This window comes from Orbilia oligospora (genome assembly GCF_000225545.1).
Source record: "Orbilia oligospora ATCC 24927 unplaced genomic scaffold scaffold00188, whole genome shotgun sequence".
Classification (NCBI taxonomy): Eukaryota; Fungi; Ascomycota; class Orbiliomycetes; order Orbiliales; family Orbiliaceae; genus Orbilia; species Orbilia oligospora.
The window spans coordinates 983,312-1,003,074 of NW_011645745.1; the positions used below are offsets into that span (position 1 = coordinate 983,312).

Consider the following 19,763-nt stretch of genomic DNA (forward strand, 5'->3'; position numbering starts at 1 on the left):
TGACAAACGCGTAGCTAATGCTATTTTGAAGGATCACCAAACTGTGGGGACGCCAGCTAGGTATTACTTTGATTGCAGTGGTAGCCAATTGGTTGTTATCATTGACTTGGTTTTGCATAGTCTCGACGTCTCGTACTAGTATACCCAGATCGGCATGTTATTTACAACATTGATGGTCTGAATTGAACCTCATACCCCACAATCCTTGCTCATTTGACGAGGATGTTCAAGATTGGGATGTTCTGTCGTACGAAAAAGTTGTCGATAACGATTTTATAGCCTTTGCCCCCCAATTCAATCACGGGTACACTGTACGAGCTATAACGGCCAAGTTTGATGTCTATCGGAGTTCATGATGACTATAGAAGAAGGTGTGCCTCACGATTTCTTGAGCTGGATCTTGATGTATTAGAGACTCGAGCGAGAAATCGCCATGTTGCATGTTGAGTGGAGGCTATCATATGATCATCACAGGCTTGGTACTGTTGATAGCTATCTGTCTTAGCGCAATGCCCAGTATACTAGTAGGCTGTCGGCTGCGCGCGGTCGTGCGGGGTAGAAAATGAGAGAACTCCAAGAAAGCAGATAGCTGGAGAATGAGAATCTATGGTGATATCTATGTAAAATAATAGGCCTACGCATTTAATTCAGACATTGAATTTGTCTCGTAGCGAATGTTGAATACGATAAGTTAACTCTAACGGGACTGCACCATAGGCTCGAATTTCCCCAGACTACACAAGAAAAACTCTAAATACGCCACTCGCCAACACAGCTGGGTTCAAGCGAGAAAGACCCTGCATGACTTTCATCGGATATCTGAGCGGCTGGGCAACCAGGCTGTATACGGTTATAGAACATCATTGCATTGATGTGGCGTTGATAGTGAGTGGGCTCTGTGGGTAAAACCTGTTCCTTCCAACCAGTCGGAGGGGTCTCCAGGTCAATGCAGTGCATGCGCCACTGTGGCCTGGCAGGACCACAGAGCTCTTCACGCGCATCATTGCATTGTGAGAACGGCACGGATGGACTATTGTAATATAGATAAGTATTATAGGATTTGAAATCTCGTTGAAGCAGACTAGGCGCTGGCTAGGCTGCTCGGCGGGATCATTACCTAGCTTCATCAATGGAGCTGCCATGTACGGATAAGTATACACGTGTGCGGGGAATTTGGCGGTCGGTTAACGGTATATCACATATACATGCATGGAATTGATACGATAGGCTTTTTTTTTCTCGATCACGATTCCCAGTCTTCTGATACTGTTCCACTGTCAATCAATAGCTATATTCCTAGCGACTGGAACTCTAGTTCGGACCAAGATCTGTTGCTACCTTATATTCCTAGAGGTATGGAGTACGGAGTAGTCGCCTAGCCGAGTTATTTCGCTACCTAACTTTATTCCAACCTTCCTTAAGTCCTTCGGTAAGTCTTAGGTTTCTTGGTGGTTTCTCATCATGGTTAGTCTCTGGCGCTCCGCCGGGGATCGGAAGGTTTTACATTCCCAACACAGGGACAGTATAGCTCATGAATTTAAACGAACATAAAGGCCGCCATGGAAGAAGAAGAAATATCACGAAAATCATCATGAAGAAGTGGGGCAAATGCACCGCAATGATTCAAGTGATATGAGGATTTGGAAGGTGGGAACATGCAGCCCATGGTCTGGGATTCAATCACATCAATCGATAACGGACCATGAGAACTTCTCGGTTTCTTGGTTCCGTTTAGCACCGAGTGAACATTACCACATGAAAGTCTATAAAACCTCGAAGTCCCAGGACCGTTACTCTCATTTTTGGTCCTAGAGTCTTTGTGGAATCCAGAATTGGGGCCTTCAGACAAAATTCGCAACCATGAAGATCTCATCCTTCTTGTCATTGTCGCTGCCACTGGCGCTGCAGTTATCTGCAGGTGTGGAAGCCGGTAGGCGCCCACACCGTCCCCAGAACTATGTTCCACAAGTGAATCTTCGCAATGGGACAGTTTCTGGCAAATACAGCCCAGAATACGCTCAGGACTTCTTCCTTGGTATCCCCTATGCCCAGCCTCCGGTCGGCAATCTTAGGTTCCGACCTCCTCAATTCCTCAACACTAGAAGGAACATCAATGCATCGGAATATGGGAATTGGTGTTATGGAACTGGCAGGGTAAGTTTAAGAATCCGTAAAATAGGCGTTTAGTGGAACTCAAATCGATCTAAATACTTTGAATAGGAAAATCGAGACAAGCCCATGTCAGAAGATTGCTTAACTCTTAACGTCGTTCGCCCCGTAAACGTTAACCAATTTGCGAAACTTCCTGTTGCCGTTTGGATCCATGGCGGCGGGTGGTCAGGTGGAAGCGGGGCCCGCGACACATATAACATGAATAACATTGTTCAGCAGTCTGTACAAATGGGTGGGTTATTCGTCCGTTGAAGACACGAAATTGTTTATGCCATTAAGCTTCACACTAATAGGGCATTAGGAACCCCAATAATTGCTATTACTATCAATTATAGACTAGGCGTTTGGGGATTTCTTGGAGGTCGAGAGATTGCGGGTACCCGAAACGCAAACAATGGGCTGAAGGACCAACGCTTGGCTTTGCACTGGATCCAAGAAAACATTCGAGCTTTTGGTGGTGATCCATTCAAGGTTACCATATTCGGCGAGTCTGCCGGCGGCGCCTCGGTGAACTGGCACCAACTCGCCTGGGGCGGACGAAATGACGGCCTCTTCCAACGTGCAGTCTTGCAGAGTGGGACCGGCATGATGACGCCTATCACGTGGCCCCATACTTTCCAGTCCACTTTTGAATCCCTTGCTACCTATACTGCATGCACCGACGAAACCGACAGGCTGCAATGTATGCGAAATGCCCCTGAAAGTGCTATCTGGGCTTGGGCACAAGCAACCCCTCATTATGTTAGCCCAATGCTTGACGGTGATATGATCCCTGAATTCGCGAGCAAGCTTATCAAGGATGGAAAATTCGTCAGAGTGCCAACGATTGTCGGTCACAATAGTGATGATGGTACTTCGTTCACTCCCATTGGTTCTAGGGCCGTTAACGATGAGACACAACTTGTATCCGTCATGAGTAAGTTGAACTTATTTTACAACCCTTCAAAGTGACATAACAGGGAACACTCAATCTAACTCAAGGCCCGCGTCACCATTAGAAACACTTTTCGAAATCAACGATAACCTAGCCAATGAGATTGTTACCCACTACCACAGCGGAATTTCAATCCCACCTGAGGAACATTATGCTGGTCTTCCCCTTCCTTCTAACATAGGAAGCTTATTTTTTAGAACTTCTGCCATCATGACCGATCACACGTTCACCGCGCCAAGACGTATGTTCGCACAAGAACTCACCTCGCGAAATGTCCCCGTTTGGTCCTATAGGTTCAAATGCGTATCGAACGGATATCCTGCCCACCTCGGTGCGACTCATTTCACGGAAATTGTTTACGTTCTCCATAATACGGACCTTTGGGATCCCTTCAGCTCCTCTTATCCGATGAATGGTCCCGATAGAGCCGATTATGTCGCTCTTTCGAAAATGATGGCTAGAACGTGGATTAAATTCTTTGTTAATGGAAATCCAAATGGCGCTGCTGGATTGCCTCACTGGCCACAGTACGGCAGCGGAGCCAATGAGATGGTCTTTGATAAAGGTGCCGGGAATACTGTCGTGGGCCAGGATAATTACCGGGCACCAGGAATCCAATGGTTCATTGATAAAAGCCCCCGTCTTAATAGGTAGTTTATTTGCTTGTTTACCCAGATGATGTAAACGTCCTGCAAAGAGTCAGTTGCAAAATGGTCAATATTCTAAATTAATATCTGTTAATATCCTAATAATTAAAATCGAACCCCAAAACTCTCGATCGATTGACTGTGTAACATGATAGTGAATACACGTGATCTAGTTACGAATATACGATTTCTACAATTCATCGGGGAGAATTCATTTCCATGAGTGAATGTACTTGATATTTGGCCTGATATCAGGGTGGATGTTTAAATACAGGATTGAGGATTAAGACTATATGACAGATAGAAGGGAATTTTGGCTTTAGAAGAAAAGGGAATTGCAGGTTCGGTAGCGCGGATGCTTGCTACAGGCTTCATATCATTGAATAGTATGGTATATATACCGTTTCATGGGCGACAAACAAGTCGAGATATATATTTTGAAGGTTTATATTTAGATAAACCAGGAAAGACCGCTTTCCCATCCAAGGCCGTATCCCCAGAGCTGACCCCCGGCGGTATCGGGATTAGTACCGCGGCATGAGTAGATCAACTCGAAGAAAGAGTTGAAGCAGGATTCCCAGTCAAAGGTAGAGGCTAATGGAGCCTTGAGGACCCAGTTTCCATTCTTGTCAACACCCCAAATATCCTTGATGTGGACCCAGGTCCCAGAAGTGTCCTGATAATGATCCCATCGAATAGACACTTGACGGCCAAATTGAGGCTTGACATCGTCATGGTCGCGCATGTAAGTGCACACACCGGCAATAGCACGGTTAGCCTGGTCTTGCAAAACCCAGTATGGACCAGTGTTGCAAGAGGTAGAATAGCGTTTTTGGAGCTTCGCTTCTGGTTCATCGGTAGTAGCGTTGACAGCCAAGATTTGCCCAATTACTAGATCTCCTTGTGCATGGCCTGGGAAAACATCTTTGACTCGAATGAGACGGCCTTCTACGGCATCAGTGGTGGGTACGGGAGGAGCAGAGGAAGAGGCAGCAGCAGGGGCTGACGCCACGAGGTTTGCTGCTGCGAGAGCAGTTACGAGATTGAGAAATCGCATTTTGGTAGTAAAAGTAGGTAGGAGTTTTATAGTCGAGGTGGTTCCTTGGGAGCTTGATAATGGTTTGAGAGTTTGAACTCTGTAGGCTTCTATGTTTGATACTGGGAGTGATGCTGATGGAAATTTGATTTCGAGGGGGGTTTAGGGCGCTTTATATAAACCGATATCTGTAGCCGGCCTAAGCAATCGATATAGTCTGAATACGAAGTCACCCTGCAGTATAGATAAGTGGATTCATGAAGCCAAAGTTTTCGAAGTTGAAATCTCGGCCGGTAGATGTGAATACACTATAGATAGCTCTGTAAGCTGTGTTAGGCTACTGCTTACAACCAGTTGTGATTGCCTCCCGCTGACTGTCGCGATACCCGCAAAAAATTTCATATCCTCTCAAAATTAAAGCGCTCTCGATAGAATTGCAAAATATCCTGTCCCATGTTAGCAAGCTAACCCTCATGTCGACTGTTGACTGCATAAGCCGGACCAATTGCTTGCGTTGGCCACGTTGATATGGGTTCAAACTGGAGGAATTCCAACTCCGTAAAATCCATATCTTGAGACATGCAGGACTGAGCTCGTGGGTAGTTTAATTTTCATCTAGTTCTTTTTTTCTTCAAAATATGCCTTGGCATCCGGGGTGGTAAGCAATTTTAGAGAGGTTTCCGCACTTTCGGGATAGTGTTGCAATGTTGGAGATGTTGTACTTCCCCTTTGGGGTTGTTCCACAGCCTTTCGGTTGGCCAAAGCTTGTGTCGGGTCTTGGGTTGCACGGTGGCCCTGTTACTGCAGACAATGGAACTCAGAAGGTCAAAGCGTATGCAGCAACGGCCGGTCCCATGTTGATTGTCGCGATATTGGACATAAGGCATCATGAAGTTTCAATATTGGCACTAGTGGAGCGGCTATTCTAATGTGAATGGCCGGGTTATGGTTGCCTCCGCACGCTCCCTTCATGTGCTCCATGTCCATTAATATTTCGGGCCCAAAAATGTTTGTTACCCAAGGATTGCGCATATGCGCGCATGTGTCACGGGCCAGCATCCGTTTCGTTTCTATACCATTGAATATTGTGCCGTATCTTTCGTACGGACAGGTTGTCAAATTATTTCCATGGTATAATTGGTACGGTTTCTTGGAAGGTGGAATACTGAGACTTGATGATTCATCCGAAACCAATGAGATCTCGGGAGGAATTATCCTAGAAAAGTGTATTTAAGCTACATGTTATACTTTAACGAGGCATGCAGAGTAATCAGGCAGTTGACTTGACTAATCCCCTACGAGGACCCAGCCCTGCAGGCTTGTGCAGTCGCTTTGAAGCTTGTGTATTTCCAAGCAATTAATGTGGATTTGATCTTGGTCAGCCTTGGTCATGCTTCCGTAGCAATACTATAAGCTGTCGAGACACATTTTGTATCCGTAGAATTAATTTATTGAAGCTTCTAGTTAGATAGCTGGTGAATCATCATCGTAATATCATTTTAAAATTTACTGGCACAATTGATCAATTGAGCTGAACTGGCTTTGTACCCAGACACATTAAAAGCTGAAGTGCAACTAGTAAGGTCAGCCAACACAAGCTGAGGTTGAATCACGGTGGTTGAGAATTACCTGACACCGAGGCGATTGGAAAATTGACGAGCTTGAAAAACAATCATGTAAGAAATTGTTAATAGTGATACTTCATGGGGGTGGCCGTTTGCGCAATTGCATATTGCGACCTCATGCGATGCCGTTTTTTATCGAAACACTGCCATGAAACTGGCTAAGCCGATAGCTTTGTATTGAGCCGATGTGTTTGCCTTTGAATACAATATGCTAAGTATAACGCCGGTAGAGTGTATCTTGTCTCGCCGGGGTATATCGGCTTTATCCTATAACGATTGTCGAGGAATATCTAACGGCTGAAATTCTCGCTTGATGTCTCAAGGTGCAATCTACACCCATTAGAGCAATTTGGAAAAGACAAAAACTTTTACGTATATATCACAGAAAGTTCTAAGAAGATCTGAGCCCGCATCCGCCTTGGCTCCAGATCACTCTTGAAGTATCGGAGCCTGGATTCAGAGATGAGTGGTCTCGTTGGAGATGAGCTGATAACCGATTTATCTATTTATCTACTTAGTTTAGATTGGGCGTTTCGTCAATGAATTAACTATATAGCGGCGTTGCTTCCAGCCACCGGCGTAGTCCCCATCCGCGCACGGAGAGTTTGCAACCCTCGGTTGACGATTGCCAACCGAATTTGCAAAGGTCGACGGTCACGCAATTGAAAGTTTTCGGTCGTTTTCGTATTGTTGCTTGAATCAATTAACCCCTGGTATTTGGAGGTCGGTTATTGTACTGGATTGGTTCATTACAAAAGCTATGAGAACGCCTTTGCGGCTGAAATACGCCTCCAATCTTCAACCGAAATTTTTGCCTCGATCTATGCAATCGTGTTGCGCACGGTTTTGTTCAGCTCCCAAGTGGTGGAAAATAAACTCCATGGAAGGGAAAGAAGCTGAGTATTTATAGGGGCAGATATCCTAGTGGAAGAGGGTTGGTGATTTCATCCTGGAGCCTCAGGCATACAGGTACTACGATTCACTGATCGGCTTTAATAAAATTTTATATCATAGTATAGCGACGAGCCTCAAAATGCGCCTATGCATCTTCTACATCTTGAGCTACCTCCTATTAGCTGTTAATGGAGTAGTCGTTCCACAGACCTCCCAAGACGAAGATATCTTCTCTGGGCTTTCTTTCAACGAAACCTCAAGCCTCGAGGGCCTCGAGGATATTCTTCACGCACGAGACATCGAAGCCCTACGCAGACGCTACAGCACCACAGAGGGCTCAGACCAGCTCGAGAAAAGAGCAATAACCGTCAATGCACTTATTTATCGGGTTACGATTGATGGTCGGAACCAGGGCAATTGGCAAAACTGGATCGTCAGTGGGAACATTGTCGTCACATCACCAATATCTACTACAACAAAAAATGGGAGAAATCTCCTTGATTTCTTCATAAGCGTTGGTAGCCCCGCCGCAAGTCCTGTAGCTGGATCTATTAGATACTTCACCAATCGCTATTTATATACTTTGGCAAACGGGCGGTTCGGACAGTCGCGCTTGGATTATGTTTATCAAACTCGAAGTGGAAGCACTTACACGAATACAATAGACACTAGGTACGCCGCGGCGAACCAATTGAGCGGGTTCAATGCAAGAAGCGGGTTGCTTGCGAATGTATATCTACCCGATGTAGGCAGTTGGACGTTTACCGTTGGCTCCGGGTCGAAGACTTGTCGGGGACAAATTCGAGTTGATGGAAGGGGATTCATTGAACCAGGTAGAGCGCCATATAGGGGAAGGTATTCTGGAACTCTAATCTCAACAAGAAAGTTGACGTTTTAGATTCCATTTCTATCTACCATGACATACGAGACAATACGGGACTACTATATGTTACTATTTATTAAGAAGGAAATAGGGTGTTATTAGATATTAAACTACCGTAAGGAATGCATTGTTCGCGATAACGGTAGAATTACCCTATTTTACCTCAATTCAGAAAGAACCTTCGCAATTATTGTCTTCTGAGATTTCTATAGAAATAAGAACCCTATTCCGAGTGGTGAGCTCGGGAAAATAGCGTCTTCCAATTTAACGCGCTCTTAATCGATATCTAGAGCTCTACAAAGTAAGCACCTCTCCTAATTAGTTGGTACGGGAAAGAGTATAGCCACATGTAGTGAGCTCTCGGAGGTCTGCCAGAGCTAGCGCTGTATTAGGTTGAATCACATATTTGCCGCTACCCCGATATTTTTTTGCAATTCCAATGTTCTGTAAATGAAAAAGGTAATAGTCGGCCACAACCTGAATAAATTTGAATTTTTAACATGCTTCCCATTTTATTAAACACCAGTACTTTGTTCACTTCAAACTTGGCAACCCCGTTCAACATCCTCGGCCTGATATAATAATAACAGACAATATCCCTAATATAATGATATTGCGCGGAAAATAGCGTATTAACTCACAAAAATATCATGTGATGATATTATGATAAATACCTAGACTTCTGGAGGTATTTTGATACGGTAGTATATTGCAGACTTCTTTTCTTAGACTTCTTAGGTGTGTGCTGGGAACGAGACCAGGTGTGTGTGGATTGGATTTCCGTTTTACGGTCTTAGTGCATAAATGTCGCATATGAACATGTACATGGGATCGTAGACAAACAAACAGAGAACGGGAAATATCCACAATCGCGCATACGGCCAGCATACGGGTACTGCAGTACAAAACTTGGCGTGACGTAAAAGGGCCATGCATGCCTGAATTGTAAAATCGTAAAATAATCATGTGCAATAACACGTATATTCAGGTCTAGAGGTGATAAGGGTACCTAGATGTGGAGTAGCTCTATTCTGATAGTCGCGGGCCAACTCCGCCCCATGAAATATCTGTGAACCGAGATACACCTTCATTGACCCGTTTTGATACGTAGCTGAAATACCCTAGGTTTCCGGATCTCTACATTGGCGAGTACTAGTAGACAAGTCCGTCTACAAGATACTCACTGAATTTAGCCTCCTTAGGGTCGTACAACGGTCTAGACTTATAGATCGTGACTTTTACCAGGGAAATTACGCAGATATCCAAGCGATTTAATATATCAAATAGCAAATAGCTATAGCTATATACAGAAGTTATCAAAACTCCATAGTAGTTATGTACGAGAAAGAAGCATATCTCTCCCTTGTAGATCAATCGTCAATATTTACATAGTGGGGGATTCTAGCAGGCCTGTCTCCTTTTCTTTACAAGCACTGAGAATAGTAAGGGTTTAAGGCCTGGCATGTGGTTCCGCTGACACAAGTGGTTGGGCCTGTCCAGCCGACACCGCCGCACTGTCCCCATTGTCTGCAAGATCGTTAGCTGCTACTCTCGTATTGATGTAAGGTAAAATAAGGACAAAACTTACGATTGAGCGGGTGAGCTGGCAGTAGTTGTGGTGGATGGAGTGGTGACCGGAGTAGTTGTTCTTATAGTGGTAACTGGAGTAGTCGTCCTTGTGGTAGTCACTGGTGTGGTAGTCCTAGTGGTTGTAACAGGAGTGGTTGTTCTGGCGGTGGTGGTTGTGGTAGTTCTGGCAGTAGTAGTTGGCTGGCTCCCGCTGCATCCAACCCTGCTGGAGCCAATGACGATATCGTCATACCAGAAGGTGTTGGTATCTCCACCGTAAGATTCCCAACCGAAGTAAATACCGGTCAGCTTGGGGCTGTAGCTAGACCTCACCCATTGCTGGCCGTTGGGGTTGGTAATTCCAGGTCCGACGGTCAGAGCGGAAATGGCATTGCCATTCAGCCACGTCTCGATGGTGCCATCAGATCCGATGTGGTATTCGAAACACTGAAAGCTGCCGGTTGGGAGGGCGGTGGAAGCAGCGACACCTTGAGGAGAGAGATCCGGAAGGGTGGCGTCATCGGTCTCACGATTATACATCAAAATTGAGTTCTGACCACCAATACGAAGGTGCTTGTTGGTGCCTAGAGAAGAATCGGGCATAGTGATGAAGGTAACATGGCTGCTAGTGAGAGCTTTGGAAGCCTTACTGTATAATCATTTTCGTTAGCATCCATTCCACGAGAATTAGAAATTTCGAAACCTTTTTTGTAAATTTAGGGGTAAGGTAGCATACATCCAGGCCCTGACGTAAACATCACCAGCAGGGACTTGCTTTGTGCCGACAAAGATATGTCCGCAGTAGCCGCCAGCTCCGGAAACCTTGATCGAATTGCTACCGCTGTGGGCAGTAGAGCTATCGAGGCTGACACTACCTCCCTGGTTACAATCAGGTGCATAGATTGACCATTTGCTTTGATCCCATCCGTTTTCGAAATCTTCAGAGATTTGGGCGAATGAGAGAGGGAGGAGCGCGGCAGCGGCGAGAAGAGCGGTTTGGGCAAGCATCTTTGCGGATGGTGTATTCTATAATCTACTCTATGAAGCAAATGGGATCTAGTTTGGATGGATATGACGGGGAATTAAGAAAACGTGCTCCATGGTAAGGAGGAGTGCGAAAGTATTTATATATTCTAGATCCAACATTCGCGATGCTCGATTATATTGTGGCTCTGTTCTTTGGTGCCATCGCGATGTTCATTCTCTCGGGTTGGTCGTCCCCCCTGCCTGAAATGAAGATGTGTTTTGAAATTCGGAAAGTCGGTCTGCTTTCCCTAGTGAGTGGAAGAAGAGGTTGGAACAGAACTAAATATATAGTGGGGAGACCGGGGCTGCCATCCCGGACGTAATCCACGCCGATTTTCATGGATAAACCGGGAGAATACGTGTGAAAAGGACTACAGCATCGGTCATTTCCCCGTGGAGCCGGCGTTTCGCCACATTTCCTTGAGAGGGTGCTGAAACGAAGGAAAATAAGCTCCTTCATTATTTAGATTCGAAAATTTTGGGTTCTCAAAATATCAAGGATATGCCAATAGTGTCGCGGGCAGGTTTATAACGTTTATGATATTGCTGTCAGGAACATGCGGATCATGTTTTCCAGACCCAAAGAACCCTTGGCCTCACCGTTTCAACTGGAACCAGGTATAGGTGCTGGTCTGGATCCATAACGGAAATGTCACGTTTAGAATGGTCAATGACGGAGGGTGTAATATTCTCAAGCTTTTTAAAATCGCAAGCCTTTTCCGAAGGTTCTGGGCGGAAGACAAGCCTTTCTAAGCAACTCTGATCCCAGCACCTGAGAGTTTTAAAAGTGAACCCGACGGCTAAGCAACAACGAAGCCGGCTGTTATTTCGACGCAGTTCAGGATCCGGCTTGGCGTCTTAGCTTTGAGCCACTAAAATCTTAGATTGACAGATCTTGCAGGTCGGGAAATGTATAGTCTGATATAATTAACATAAAATTAGTGATCATGATATCGTTCATGAGTTTAACTACTATTAAATGGGAGTAAATTTAGCTCTAAATTATAGGAGGAAAACCGCAATACGGGACTAGTATACTTCAACGCTACGCGCGGTGCAGGTGGAAACTGTTGATATGAAGTATTCGTCGAATAGATCTTCGGGTAGGCCTCGCTATTGATATAATTTTTCGCAATTAACGTACCAACGGGTGTGATTCTGCTAGATTGTTCTATACTCCACTAGTATGTATCTTTCAATGGATATTAAATAGTATGTATATATTGCTCCTGATGTTCGGGGAGTATCGGCCTCCAAGTCTCCATCCCGTCCTGTAACTAGCCAGACTATTGTGTGTTGGGGACAGACGCAACACATTATGTTTTGTATTGCCAAGTTTCCTAAATCGGAAATCCAACTGTACGACTCGAGCCAACACGTGATCGGCAGATGGAGACCGGCACACGCGGGGACGTCGACGGTTTCTCAGCTAGATCCTTCCAAGCTCCTACAATTTTTCCAACTACACAAGATATCAAAATCGCTACGAAGAACGCCTAAATCCAAATCGTCGAAACTACCCACTCCTGTTTAACGGAGCGCTGAACCTGAATAAGTAATTAGTCTGTAAATGTCGGAATGGGTTCCAAAACTCCAGAAAACGAACCTCATCGCAATGATCATGGTATGTGAACAAAAGCCTGTTTCGCTTGGTTTTGGACCTTGGATTCCCAATCTAATTTTGCTTAGGCGATTCATCGAACTCGAATGGAGCCTGTCGTGATGGCGGCGAGCCGCGGGGCTCCCATAACTCTCGAGACGGAGATGGCTGTCTCGGAGATGTGGTAAATGAGGATGACAGCGACGACGACGACGACGCCCACGGTGAAGTGACTATCATCTCCACTGAAAATCAATTACCTTCCGAAAGCACTAGCGCAAAGAAGAAGAAGAAAAAGTCAAAGAAGAAGAAGAAGAAGACGGTGTCCGGGGCTAAGAAGCAATCCAATCCCCCCAGGATTCCGTTGACCGAGCTTTTCCCGACCGGGGAGTATCCTGAAGGAGAAGTCCAGCACTATACCAAAATCCGGACGAAAACCGCTGAGGAACGCCATACGGCTCGTCTACAATTTAACGCGGAAGACGGGGAATTCCTACAAACTTACCGCAAGGCGGCCGAGGTTCACCGGCAGACCCGTCGTTGGGTCCGAGAAAACGTCAAACCTGGTCATAGTACCTTGGAGATCGCAGAGGGGATCGAAGATAGTGTTAGAGCGCTTTTAGGCCACCCAGGGTTAGAAACAGGGGACAGTCTTAAAGGCGGAATGGGCTTCCCTACTGGCATCTGCCTTAACCATGAAGTCGCCCACTATACGCCGAGTCCTGGGAAGGGGGTTGTAGTACAGCATCAGGATGTCATGACGGTCGATTTTGGTGTTCACATTAACGGCTGGATCGTCGACAGCGCCTTTACTATGGCTTTTGACCCTACGTACGATGACCTTTTAGCCGCGGTCAAGGATGCAACTAACACTGGGGTCAAGGTAACACCTCCTGACTCTTGTATTAGCCATACAATCGCTAACAAGATTATAACAGACTGCTGGTATCGATGTACGTATCTCGGATGTTAGTGCTGCTATCCAGGAAGCAATGGAAAGCTGGGAGGTCGAGATCCGTGGAAAAACCTACCCCGTCAAGCCAGTCCGAAATCTCACAGCGCATGACATCAAACACTGGCATATTCATGGTGGGAAATCGATTCCATTTGTGAAGAACTCGGATCAAACCAAAATGGAAGAGGGCGAAATATTCGCCATCGAGACTTTTGGGTCCACCGGTCGCGGCTATACCCGTGACGACGTATGCACCCATATTTAATTAACCAATGTTTAAAGCCTTTCTGACAGTGTATTAGGTCGGGATTTATGGTTATGGACTTAACCACGATGCCCCATTAACAACATCGCTTCCTCTTGCGTCTGCTAAACGACTGCATAAGACCATTAGGGAGAACTTCAGTACGATCGTGTTTTGTCGTCGATATCTTGACCGACTAGGTCTAGATCGCTACCTCGCAGGCGTGAGTGAAGCATACGAAAACATTAGTTTATATCTTGCCTCTCTAACATAGTTGTAGATGAATTGTCTCGTTCAACACGGTATTGTCGAGGCCTACAAACCTTTGACAGATATTGAGGGTTCATATTCCGCACAGTTCGAGCATGTAAGTTCGTACCTCTATATGACGGCGATGGTCCGAATGCTGATGACGACGATAGACTCTTATTCTGAGGGAGAGCCACAAAGAAATCTTGAGTCGTGGAGAAGATTATTAAGTGATGGTCTTAATATGTTCCTAGACCGCAATCTTTTTTTGCAGTCTCGTAACTAGAAGCCATTGATTGGATGTTTTAGATTGTACTTCCCTTGGTGCTGGTTTTTCCCCACGGGTTTTCCAGCACTGTAACATGAATATGGAGGGAACGGTATATTGTTTTATATAGGAAATGAGACAAAATCAAGTTGAAAGGTAGCCTCTACATGGAGACTAGAACATATTCGAGGCTTTGCTTTCTAGGATATAACTTGAAATATCCGATCTGTGCAGTCGTAAAGTGGGACCGGGCGCGGGCGGTCAGAAGCCTTGACCTCCACAAAAGCGGCTTCTGTGATTTATCACGTGACCGTTCCACGAGAATTTGTATCTGTTGGATTTTGGTCTACCAACGCATATCTGAAGTGCGCTGTTGCAAACAAACTCACAGGCAGGTCGATGAACAATATAAACATACTTTTCTTACAGCCTTTGAGTATCTGTAAAAACGACTTTTCTTCTAAGAAAGCTAGGGATAGTATATAGGGGTATCCGGAGGGGTCTGATTGAATTCCGTTAGCTAGATCTCGCTGCTGCAAATTTACTCCAGATGTAGTTTCATAGCAAGAGTACCAATTCTGCTATAGTCGAGGATGAAGCGCTAGCCCGAATACTGGGATACCGTAGTTTAGTTCCTTACAGATACGCCGTGTTTTATTTCGCGTCTTTATAGTCCTCAAAGAAAATAGCAATTAGCACATAAAGGATCAAGTTCATCATGTACCAACGAAACCAGCCGAGGTCTATTGGGGGGTGGCGAGGGAAATATATATATTCATACCATATGGTACCATTGTATTTCTTCTGGAGGACATTGATTTCGCTCAGCAACGGCCTATTAAAACAACCCTTCCTCATGTATCTTTTACTCTTCCCCCTCCCTCCCTCCCTTCTTTCTTCAACCCCTTCGCACTTCCACTACTTCGATTTTTTGCTTCCACGATTTCCCAATTTTCCAACTCCCAAAATAACGATCTCCTAATACTGCGACTTCCAAGCTTCCGCGATTTCCAGACTTCCACAACTTCTATAACTTTATAAAATTCCATAGCTTCCACCATTACAATTAACTTTACAGTTTCTACGGCTTCCACAGCTTCCACGACTTCCAAGCTATACGATCACATTGCAAAGCTGGGAATCACACTAATTGAAATACTACTTTTTACACGGTTTACTCTATCTTAGGAGGCCACTTTATTCTATCTCACGATATTCTCCTTCTGAAACATCACAAACTCGTTCTTGTTCTGTCAATTGATCAATTATCACGTTATTACTATCCTATTAATCTCCTATCATTTTACTCTTATTCTATTGTACCTTCACCCGCTTCAACCTTAGTCTACTCTATTATTCCACAAACGCTTCTACGCCTATAGCAATGCCGAAAAAAATTGCTAACAGCACAATGGGGGTTGCAATGGCCCAAACACGACTCACGAGAGGTAGAGCCGCAGCGATTAGAGCTGCTACTGCCGCTGGTGCTACTACCACCGCTATCTCCACCGCCGCTACCACTACCACTATCACCCCCACCACCACGAAGAAGAGGAAGACCATATGTGCCGCCCCTCCTCCTCTTACTACTACAGCTACCACAGCAGCAGCGGCCCCCAACAGCCGCCCCCTTCGGAGTTCCAGAAGGCTTGCCTCCGCCCCGGCCAAACCCGCCGCTCCCCCCACCCACGTCCCCGTCAACCTCGGCTCCGAAGACAGTGAGTATGAGAAGGAGGAAAGTCGAAAGAAGACCCCGGTCCCCACAACTAGCGAGGTCCACGAAACATTCCCCCATCTAAGGGAAATGTTCTTGGACCCAGAGTCGGGGGCCGGGGTGGAGGTGAGGTTGTTACACTGGGAAATGTTCTCCCAAGCGGCGGGGCGGCAGAAGCTGCTGAGGGCAGCCGAGAACAAGAAGAGGGGGGAAAAGCGATCCCTACCCATCCCTGGCCCCAAAGTACAAAGCGACGACGAAAGTGACGTCGATACTAACCCCAGGTACCCGCGCCGTCGCCCAACGAAGAGACAAAAAATGGCAACGGGCCCGCCAGCGGGAACGGCGGCTCGCCTCCACTACTTGATGGAAAACCAGGAGTGGCGTAAGTACCTACCTATTTATTTATTTGTCTTTATATCCTTTATTTATGTTACGTTTTTGGTAAACCTCAACTAGCAACAGAGGCTAACGCGTTCTTTCCTCAAAACAGCCGTACGAGTCAATGGTGACAAAGTTCGGACCACTACTGGAACTGTCTATATGAGACGCGAGTCGCCACCCACTGCTTCACTTCCCAACTCCCTCCTATCCCCCCTCAAAACCCCGCTGCCCGTCCTCGAGCCTCCACAACGACCGCCTTCACCGAAAACTCCGAGGTACATGCCAGTAGACCTACTCCATCTACGGAGTGGGTCCACAGGCACACGATCCAAATCAGGTACCTCGGGAATGGAGCTGTCGAGGATTACAAAATGTTCTCGAGGGACCAGCACCCCGAGGGGGGGAGACTGACCCGCGTTTGGAGGTTAAGAAAGGAGGGAGGGGTGCCAAATGGGCTGGCAGATGTCCCTTGCCAGGGCGAGAAAAGAAAGCGTCCCTCCGTCGATGATGAAGGGGAGGGCACCGGTGATAATGCGGAATTGACCTCTCGGCGGGGGGGACGCGAAAAAAGGCGACGGGTCTGTTCAGCGGGTTGGGGTGTGGGGTCGGGGATGGCGGGGGAATTGCAGAGGGCAACAAGACGATAGATTAGGGGGGGAGGGGGGGAACTGGCCGTTTAATCACTGAAAGGTGGTATGGCACGGTGTTGGTGGCTCCAGCTGGTGTGTATCTTATTTGGGAGAGGGAGACAGAGAGGGTTTTTTGGCTCTTGTAGGAGGCGGGGAAGGGCAGGCAAGGCGGAAAAAAGGACGAGGACTTTATATATATTTGGTGGTGAGAGGTTGAGGAGAGAGTTTACACACTCACTCACGTACACATACATACACGCACACGTACATATTGATATAAGGCGGCAGGCGGCAGGAGATCGAGGCGTACATATTATCTATACTTGTCGGGGATATATCGAGTGAGGGAGTGTTTAAGTTACGTTCGGATTGTCGAAGGCCTAGAAGAGATCCCGCAATACAACATATTTCATCTACCTTGGTAGAACCTTCAAGCCTCCTACAGCTTCCCCGAGTGTCCTCTCGCATTATTTTTCCTACTGTACTTATATCTTTTCTAGGGGGCGGAGTTTTGCAGCTGCCTATTCTATAGTGCAATTACTTGCGGCGTTCACGATATATTAGTTTGAATAATTCTTCTGCTTAAGAAAAGAATTTGCCCTTCATCAATATCCACCTAATAGAGATAAATTTGCTAGCTAAGACTTTCTACAAACCTAAAAACCTCCGAAATTTAGGAAATGCGACATAGGTCGTGATAGTATATCGCTTAAACGTCGTCTCCGACCACATTATGCGATATTGAATGCCAGAAACTCCTAGACTTCTTATAAATTGAGAACCAGAAGTGCCCTCCTATATCTGTAACTATTCAACTCGCCAATCTATCGGAGCTCTGATAACCGGTTATATAGACGTCATTGGAGTTGGAAGTTTGTGGATTGGAGAGTCATGGCCTGGGGCACCATATCCGAATTCATTAATGTTCATATCATATGTAATTATACCATGAAGAGCGTCGCACGCACAGCAACTTCGGATGGAAAACTGCGTTCAAGCTTCTTATTGTTAGCCTCTTTATTGATATACATGCTTTTTCACTTTGTGTGGACTTCGGTTCCTGCTAGTTCTTCTCTTCGAATTTCCATGTTCATAAGAATGTGGTATCTACTTCACTTCGAATCGAAATCACATTTGATTTTGGGTTAAATCCCTTTCACTCCCGGGCCCGAACGAATTCCCCATTACCGTTCGGATGATTTGACTGATCGATAGTTGGATCCCGGTCGGAAATCTGTCGAGCGTCTACAGAAAGGGTAGTGGATAGGATCGCTAGCCTATACTTTCCTAATTAGTACCCCTGCATGCTTAGCGGCTATCTGTCGCAACCCGTTAACCCATGCGAAAGCTCTGGAAATTGGATAATTCAGCTCGAAATGTGGATTTTTGGTCGAAGTCGGTGGCTTGGTGAGGGGTATTTGCTTTGTACTTTTTGTCATTGGGGTTATCGGATAGCGGGGCAGTCGGGAGTATTGGGATATAAATAATGACGGGGCCGCATATGAGAGTCTGCACAGCTGTAAATTATTTCAGTCTTCATCCTTTTCAAAATTACAACACGACCTTTGAGTTGCTTGTAAGCCTGGTATATCTCGAGTTTCGCATTCTATTCCTGAGTTATTCTAGTCCGTAGGTTTCAAATCCTTACTATGATTGATATCTTTAGAGAAGTCTAAACTTACTAATCATTCGTTAGTTAGATAATTAGATCAGATTCTGCACGCAAATTAGAATACCTAATTAATTGTCAGCCCAAAACACTTCATAACCCTTCCAAGGAAACATATCGTATACGAGATCGCTTGTTTGCATATTTGATCAAAATGGTCGTACAAGTCGCTCGCATCATCAACCTATGCAAGAACAAAAGTATCGTTTTTTATAACTCCGAAAAGATCACGGAGATCACACTTCCGCACAGCGGTCACGACATCTTCGAAGCAGCACCTTGCTCGCCAAGAATCCTTCAAAACATCCCATGGAAAGCCAGCAACCATAAAATGACGATTACAATCCAAGAACCTGACGACGGGAAGGATCACGTTGTATCTATCATTGATGATAACTACGCTTTCTTGTTGAATGGAAAACGTATCGGGGACTTGCATCCCCTCGAGAGAGGACATAATCCTAATGGAATATTATTGGTAGCTAGAGAATGCCCTGAGGATCCGCACAATCATTTTGCTTTGGCTATTTATAAGACGGAGGATTGGTTGGAGTTCGAGGGGAATAATATTCTTCCGTGGCAGCTGCGGAAGCTTTTGCATATGGAGCCAGTTGCAACTTTGGGAGGGTGGTAGTTTCTTCTGCTCGATTATATTAGCTAGTGGCGGGATGGGATAGATAGAGAAGGCGTGCAATTGGAACATGATTTTCTTAGATAGCCCACTAGCACTGCGGTAATCTTTGTATTTACAGACTATGAGTAAATCTTAGTATAGAGTCTCGCGAGCTCATAGACGTCACAAACGTGATCAGCTAGCTTCTGAAATACGTACTATCATATTATGGCTTTCTTGTTAACCTGTAGCCTTTTCGTGTATGTGTACTCGAGTATAAGAATAGCCATTTATATATAAACATAGCTCTCTTTCACCGATCTAAGTATAGTATCTGGATGTTCTTTGGAAGCTGCCATGGGCTAATTTTGTATTGCATGTATATAGGCTCTGGGTTCTGTAGTCGTACTACCTTTTCTCCTGTAACCCCTGACTCCAATGCAATGAGGTATCCGAACTATATAACAATTAGCAGTAAAACTTGTTCGACGACTGGGGTATCATATCATAAAACCGATTGTTCAAAACTGTGGCCATGTATATTAGTATCAGTATAGTTTTCCCAAAGCAAAAGCTAGCTATCCGAACCAAAAGTTTTCCGGCTGATGGACTAATATCGGGTAGTGTGTTTCCTCTATATATCGATACATAT

The 19,763-nt window shown here is 45.5% G+C and overlaps 7 protein-coding genes across 7 annotated transcripts; 5 read left to right on the plus strand and 2 right to left on the minus strand.

Moving 5' to 3' along the window:
* Positions 1-1,860: 1,860 nt before the first annotated feature.
* On the plus strand, positions 1,861-3,760 carry AOL_s00188g293 (uncharacterized protein; the record flags this gene model as incomplete). Its single annotated transcript, XM_011128541.1, has 4 exons — positions 1,861-2,154; positions 2,221-2,404; positions 2,474-3,088; positions 3,171-3,760. 4 exons carry the CDS (start codon positions 1,861-1,863, stop codon positions 3,758-3,760), a joined length of 1,683 nt encoding a protein of 560 aa, XP_011126843.1.
* A 444-nt stretch (positions 3,761-4,204) lies between these two features.
* On the minus strand, positions 4,205-4,810 carry AOL_s00188g294 (uncharacterized protein; the record flags this gene model as incomplete). Its single annotated transcript, XM_011128542.1, has 1 exon — positions 4,205-4,810. The coding sequence occupies one exon, from the start codon at positions 4,808-4,810 to the stop codon at positions 4,205-4,207; it is 606 nt and encodes a 201-aa protein (XP_011126844.1).
* Positions 4,811-7,447: 2,637 nt separating this feature from the next.
* Positions 7,448-8,206, plus strand: AOL_s00188g295 (uncharacterized protein; the record flags this gene model as incomplete). The annotated part of the gene is made up of 1 exon (XM_011128543.1): positions 7,448-8,206. One exon carries the CDS (start codon positions 7,448-7,450, stop codon positions 8,204-8,206), a length of 759 nt encoding a protein of 252 aa, XP_011126845.1.
* Positions 8,207-9,615: 1,409 nt separating this feature from the next.
* AOL_s00188g296 (uncharacterized protein) lies at positions 9,616-10,768 on the minus strand (the record flags this gene model as incomplete). Its single annotated transcript, XM_011128544.1, has 3 exons — positions 9,616-9,718; positions 9,780-10,409; positions 10,497-10,768. The coding sequence occupies 3 exons, from the start codon at positions 10,766-10,768 to the stop codon at positions 9,616-9,618; spliced, it is 1,005 nt and encodes a 334-aa protein (XP_011126846.1).
* A 1,596-nt stretch (positions 10,769-12,364) lies between these two features.
* Positions 12,365-14,064, plus strand: AOL_s00188g297 (uncharacterized protein; the record flags this gene model as incomplete). Its single annotated transcript, XM_011128545.1, has 6 exons — positions 12,365-12,410; positions 12,476-13,269; positions 13,325-13,588; positions 13,644-13,808; positions 13,866-13,952; positions 14,008-14,064. The coding sequence occupies 6 exons, from the start codon at positions 12,365-12,367 to the stop codon at positions 14,062-14,064; spliced, it is 1,413 nt and encodes a 470-aa protein (XP_011126847.1).
* Positions 14,065-15,513: 1,449 nt separating this feature from the next.
* Positions 15,514-16,847, plus strand: AOL_s00188g298 (uncharacterized protein; the record flags this gene model as incomplete). The annotated part of the gene is made up of 3 exons (XM_011128546.1): positions 15,514-16,201; positions 16,310-16,475; positions 16,538-16,847. 3 exons carry the CDS (start codon positions 15,514-15,516, stop codon positions 16,845-16,847), a joined length of 1,164 nt encoding a protein of 387 aa, XP_011126848.1.
* A 1,805-nt stretch (positions 16,848-18,652) lies between these two features.
* On the plus strand, positions 18,653-19,132 carry AOL_s00188g299 (uncharacterized protein; the record flags this gene model as incomplete). Its single annotated transcript, XM_011128547.1, has 1 exon — positions 18,653-19,132. One exon carries the CDS (start codon positions 18,653-18,655, stop codon positions 19,130-19,132), a length of 480 nt encoding a protein of 159 aa, XP_011126849.1.
* Between the last annotated feature and the right edge of the window lie 631 nt (positions 19,133-19,763).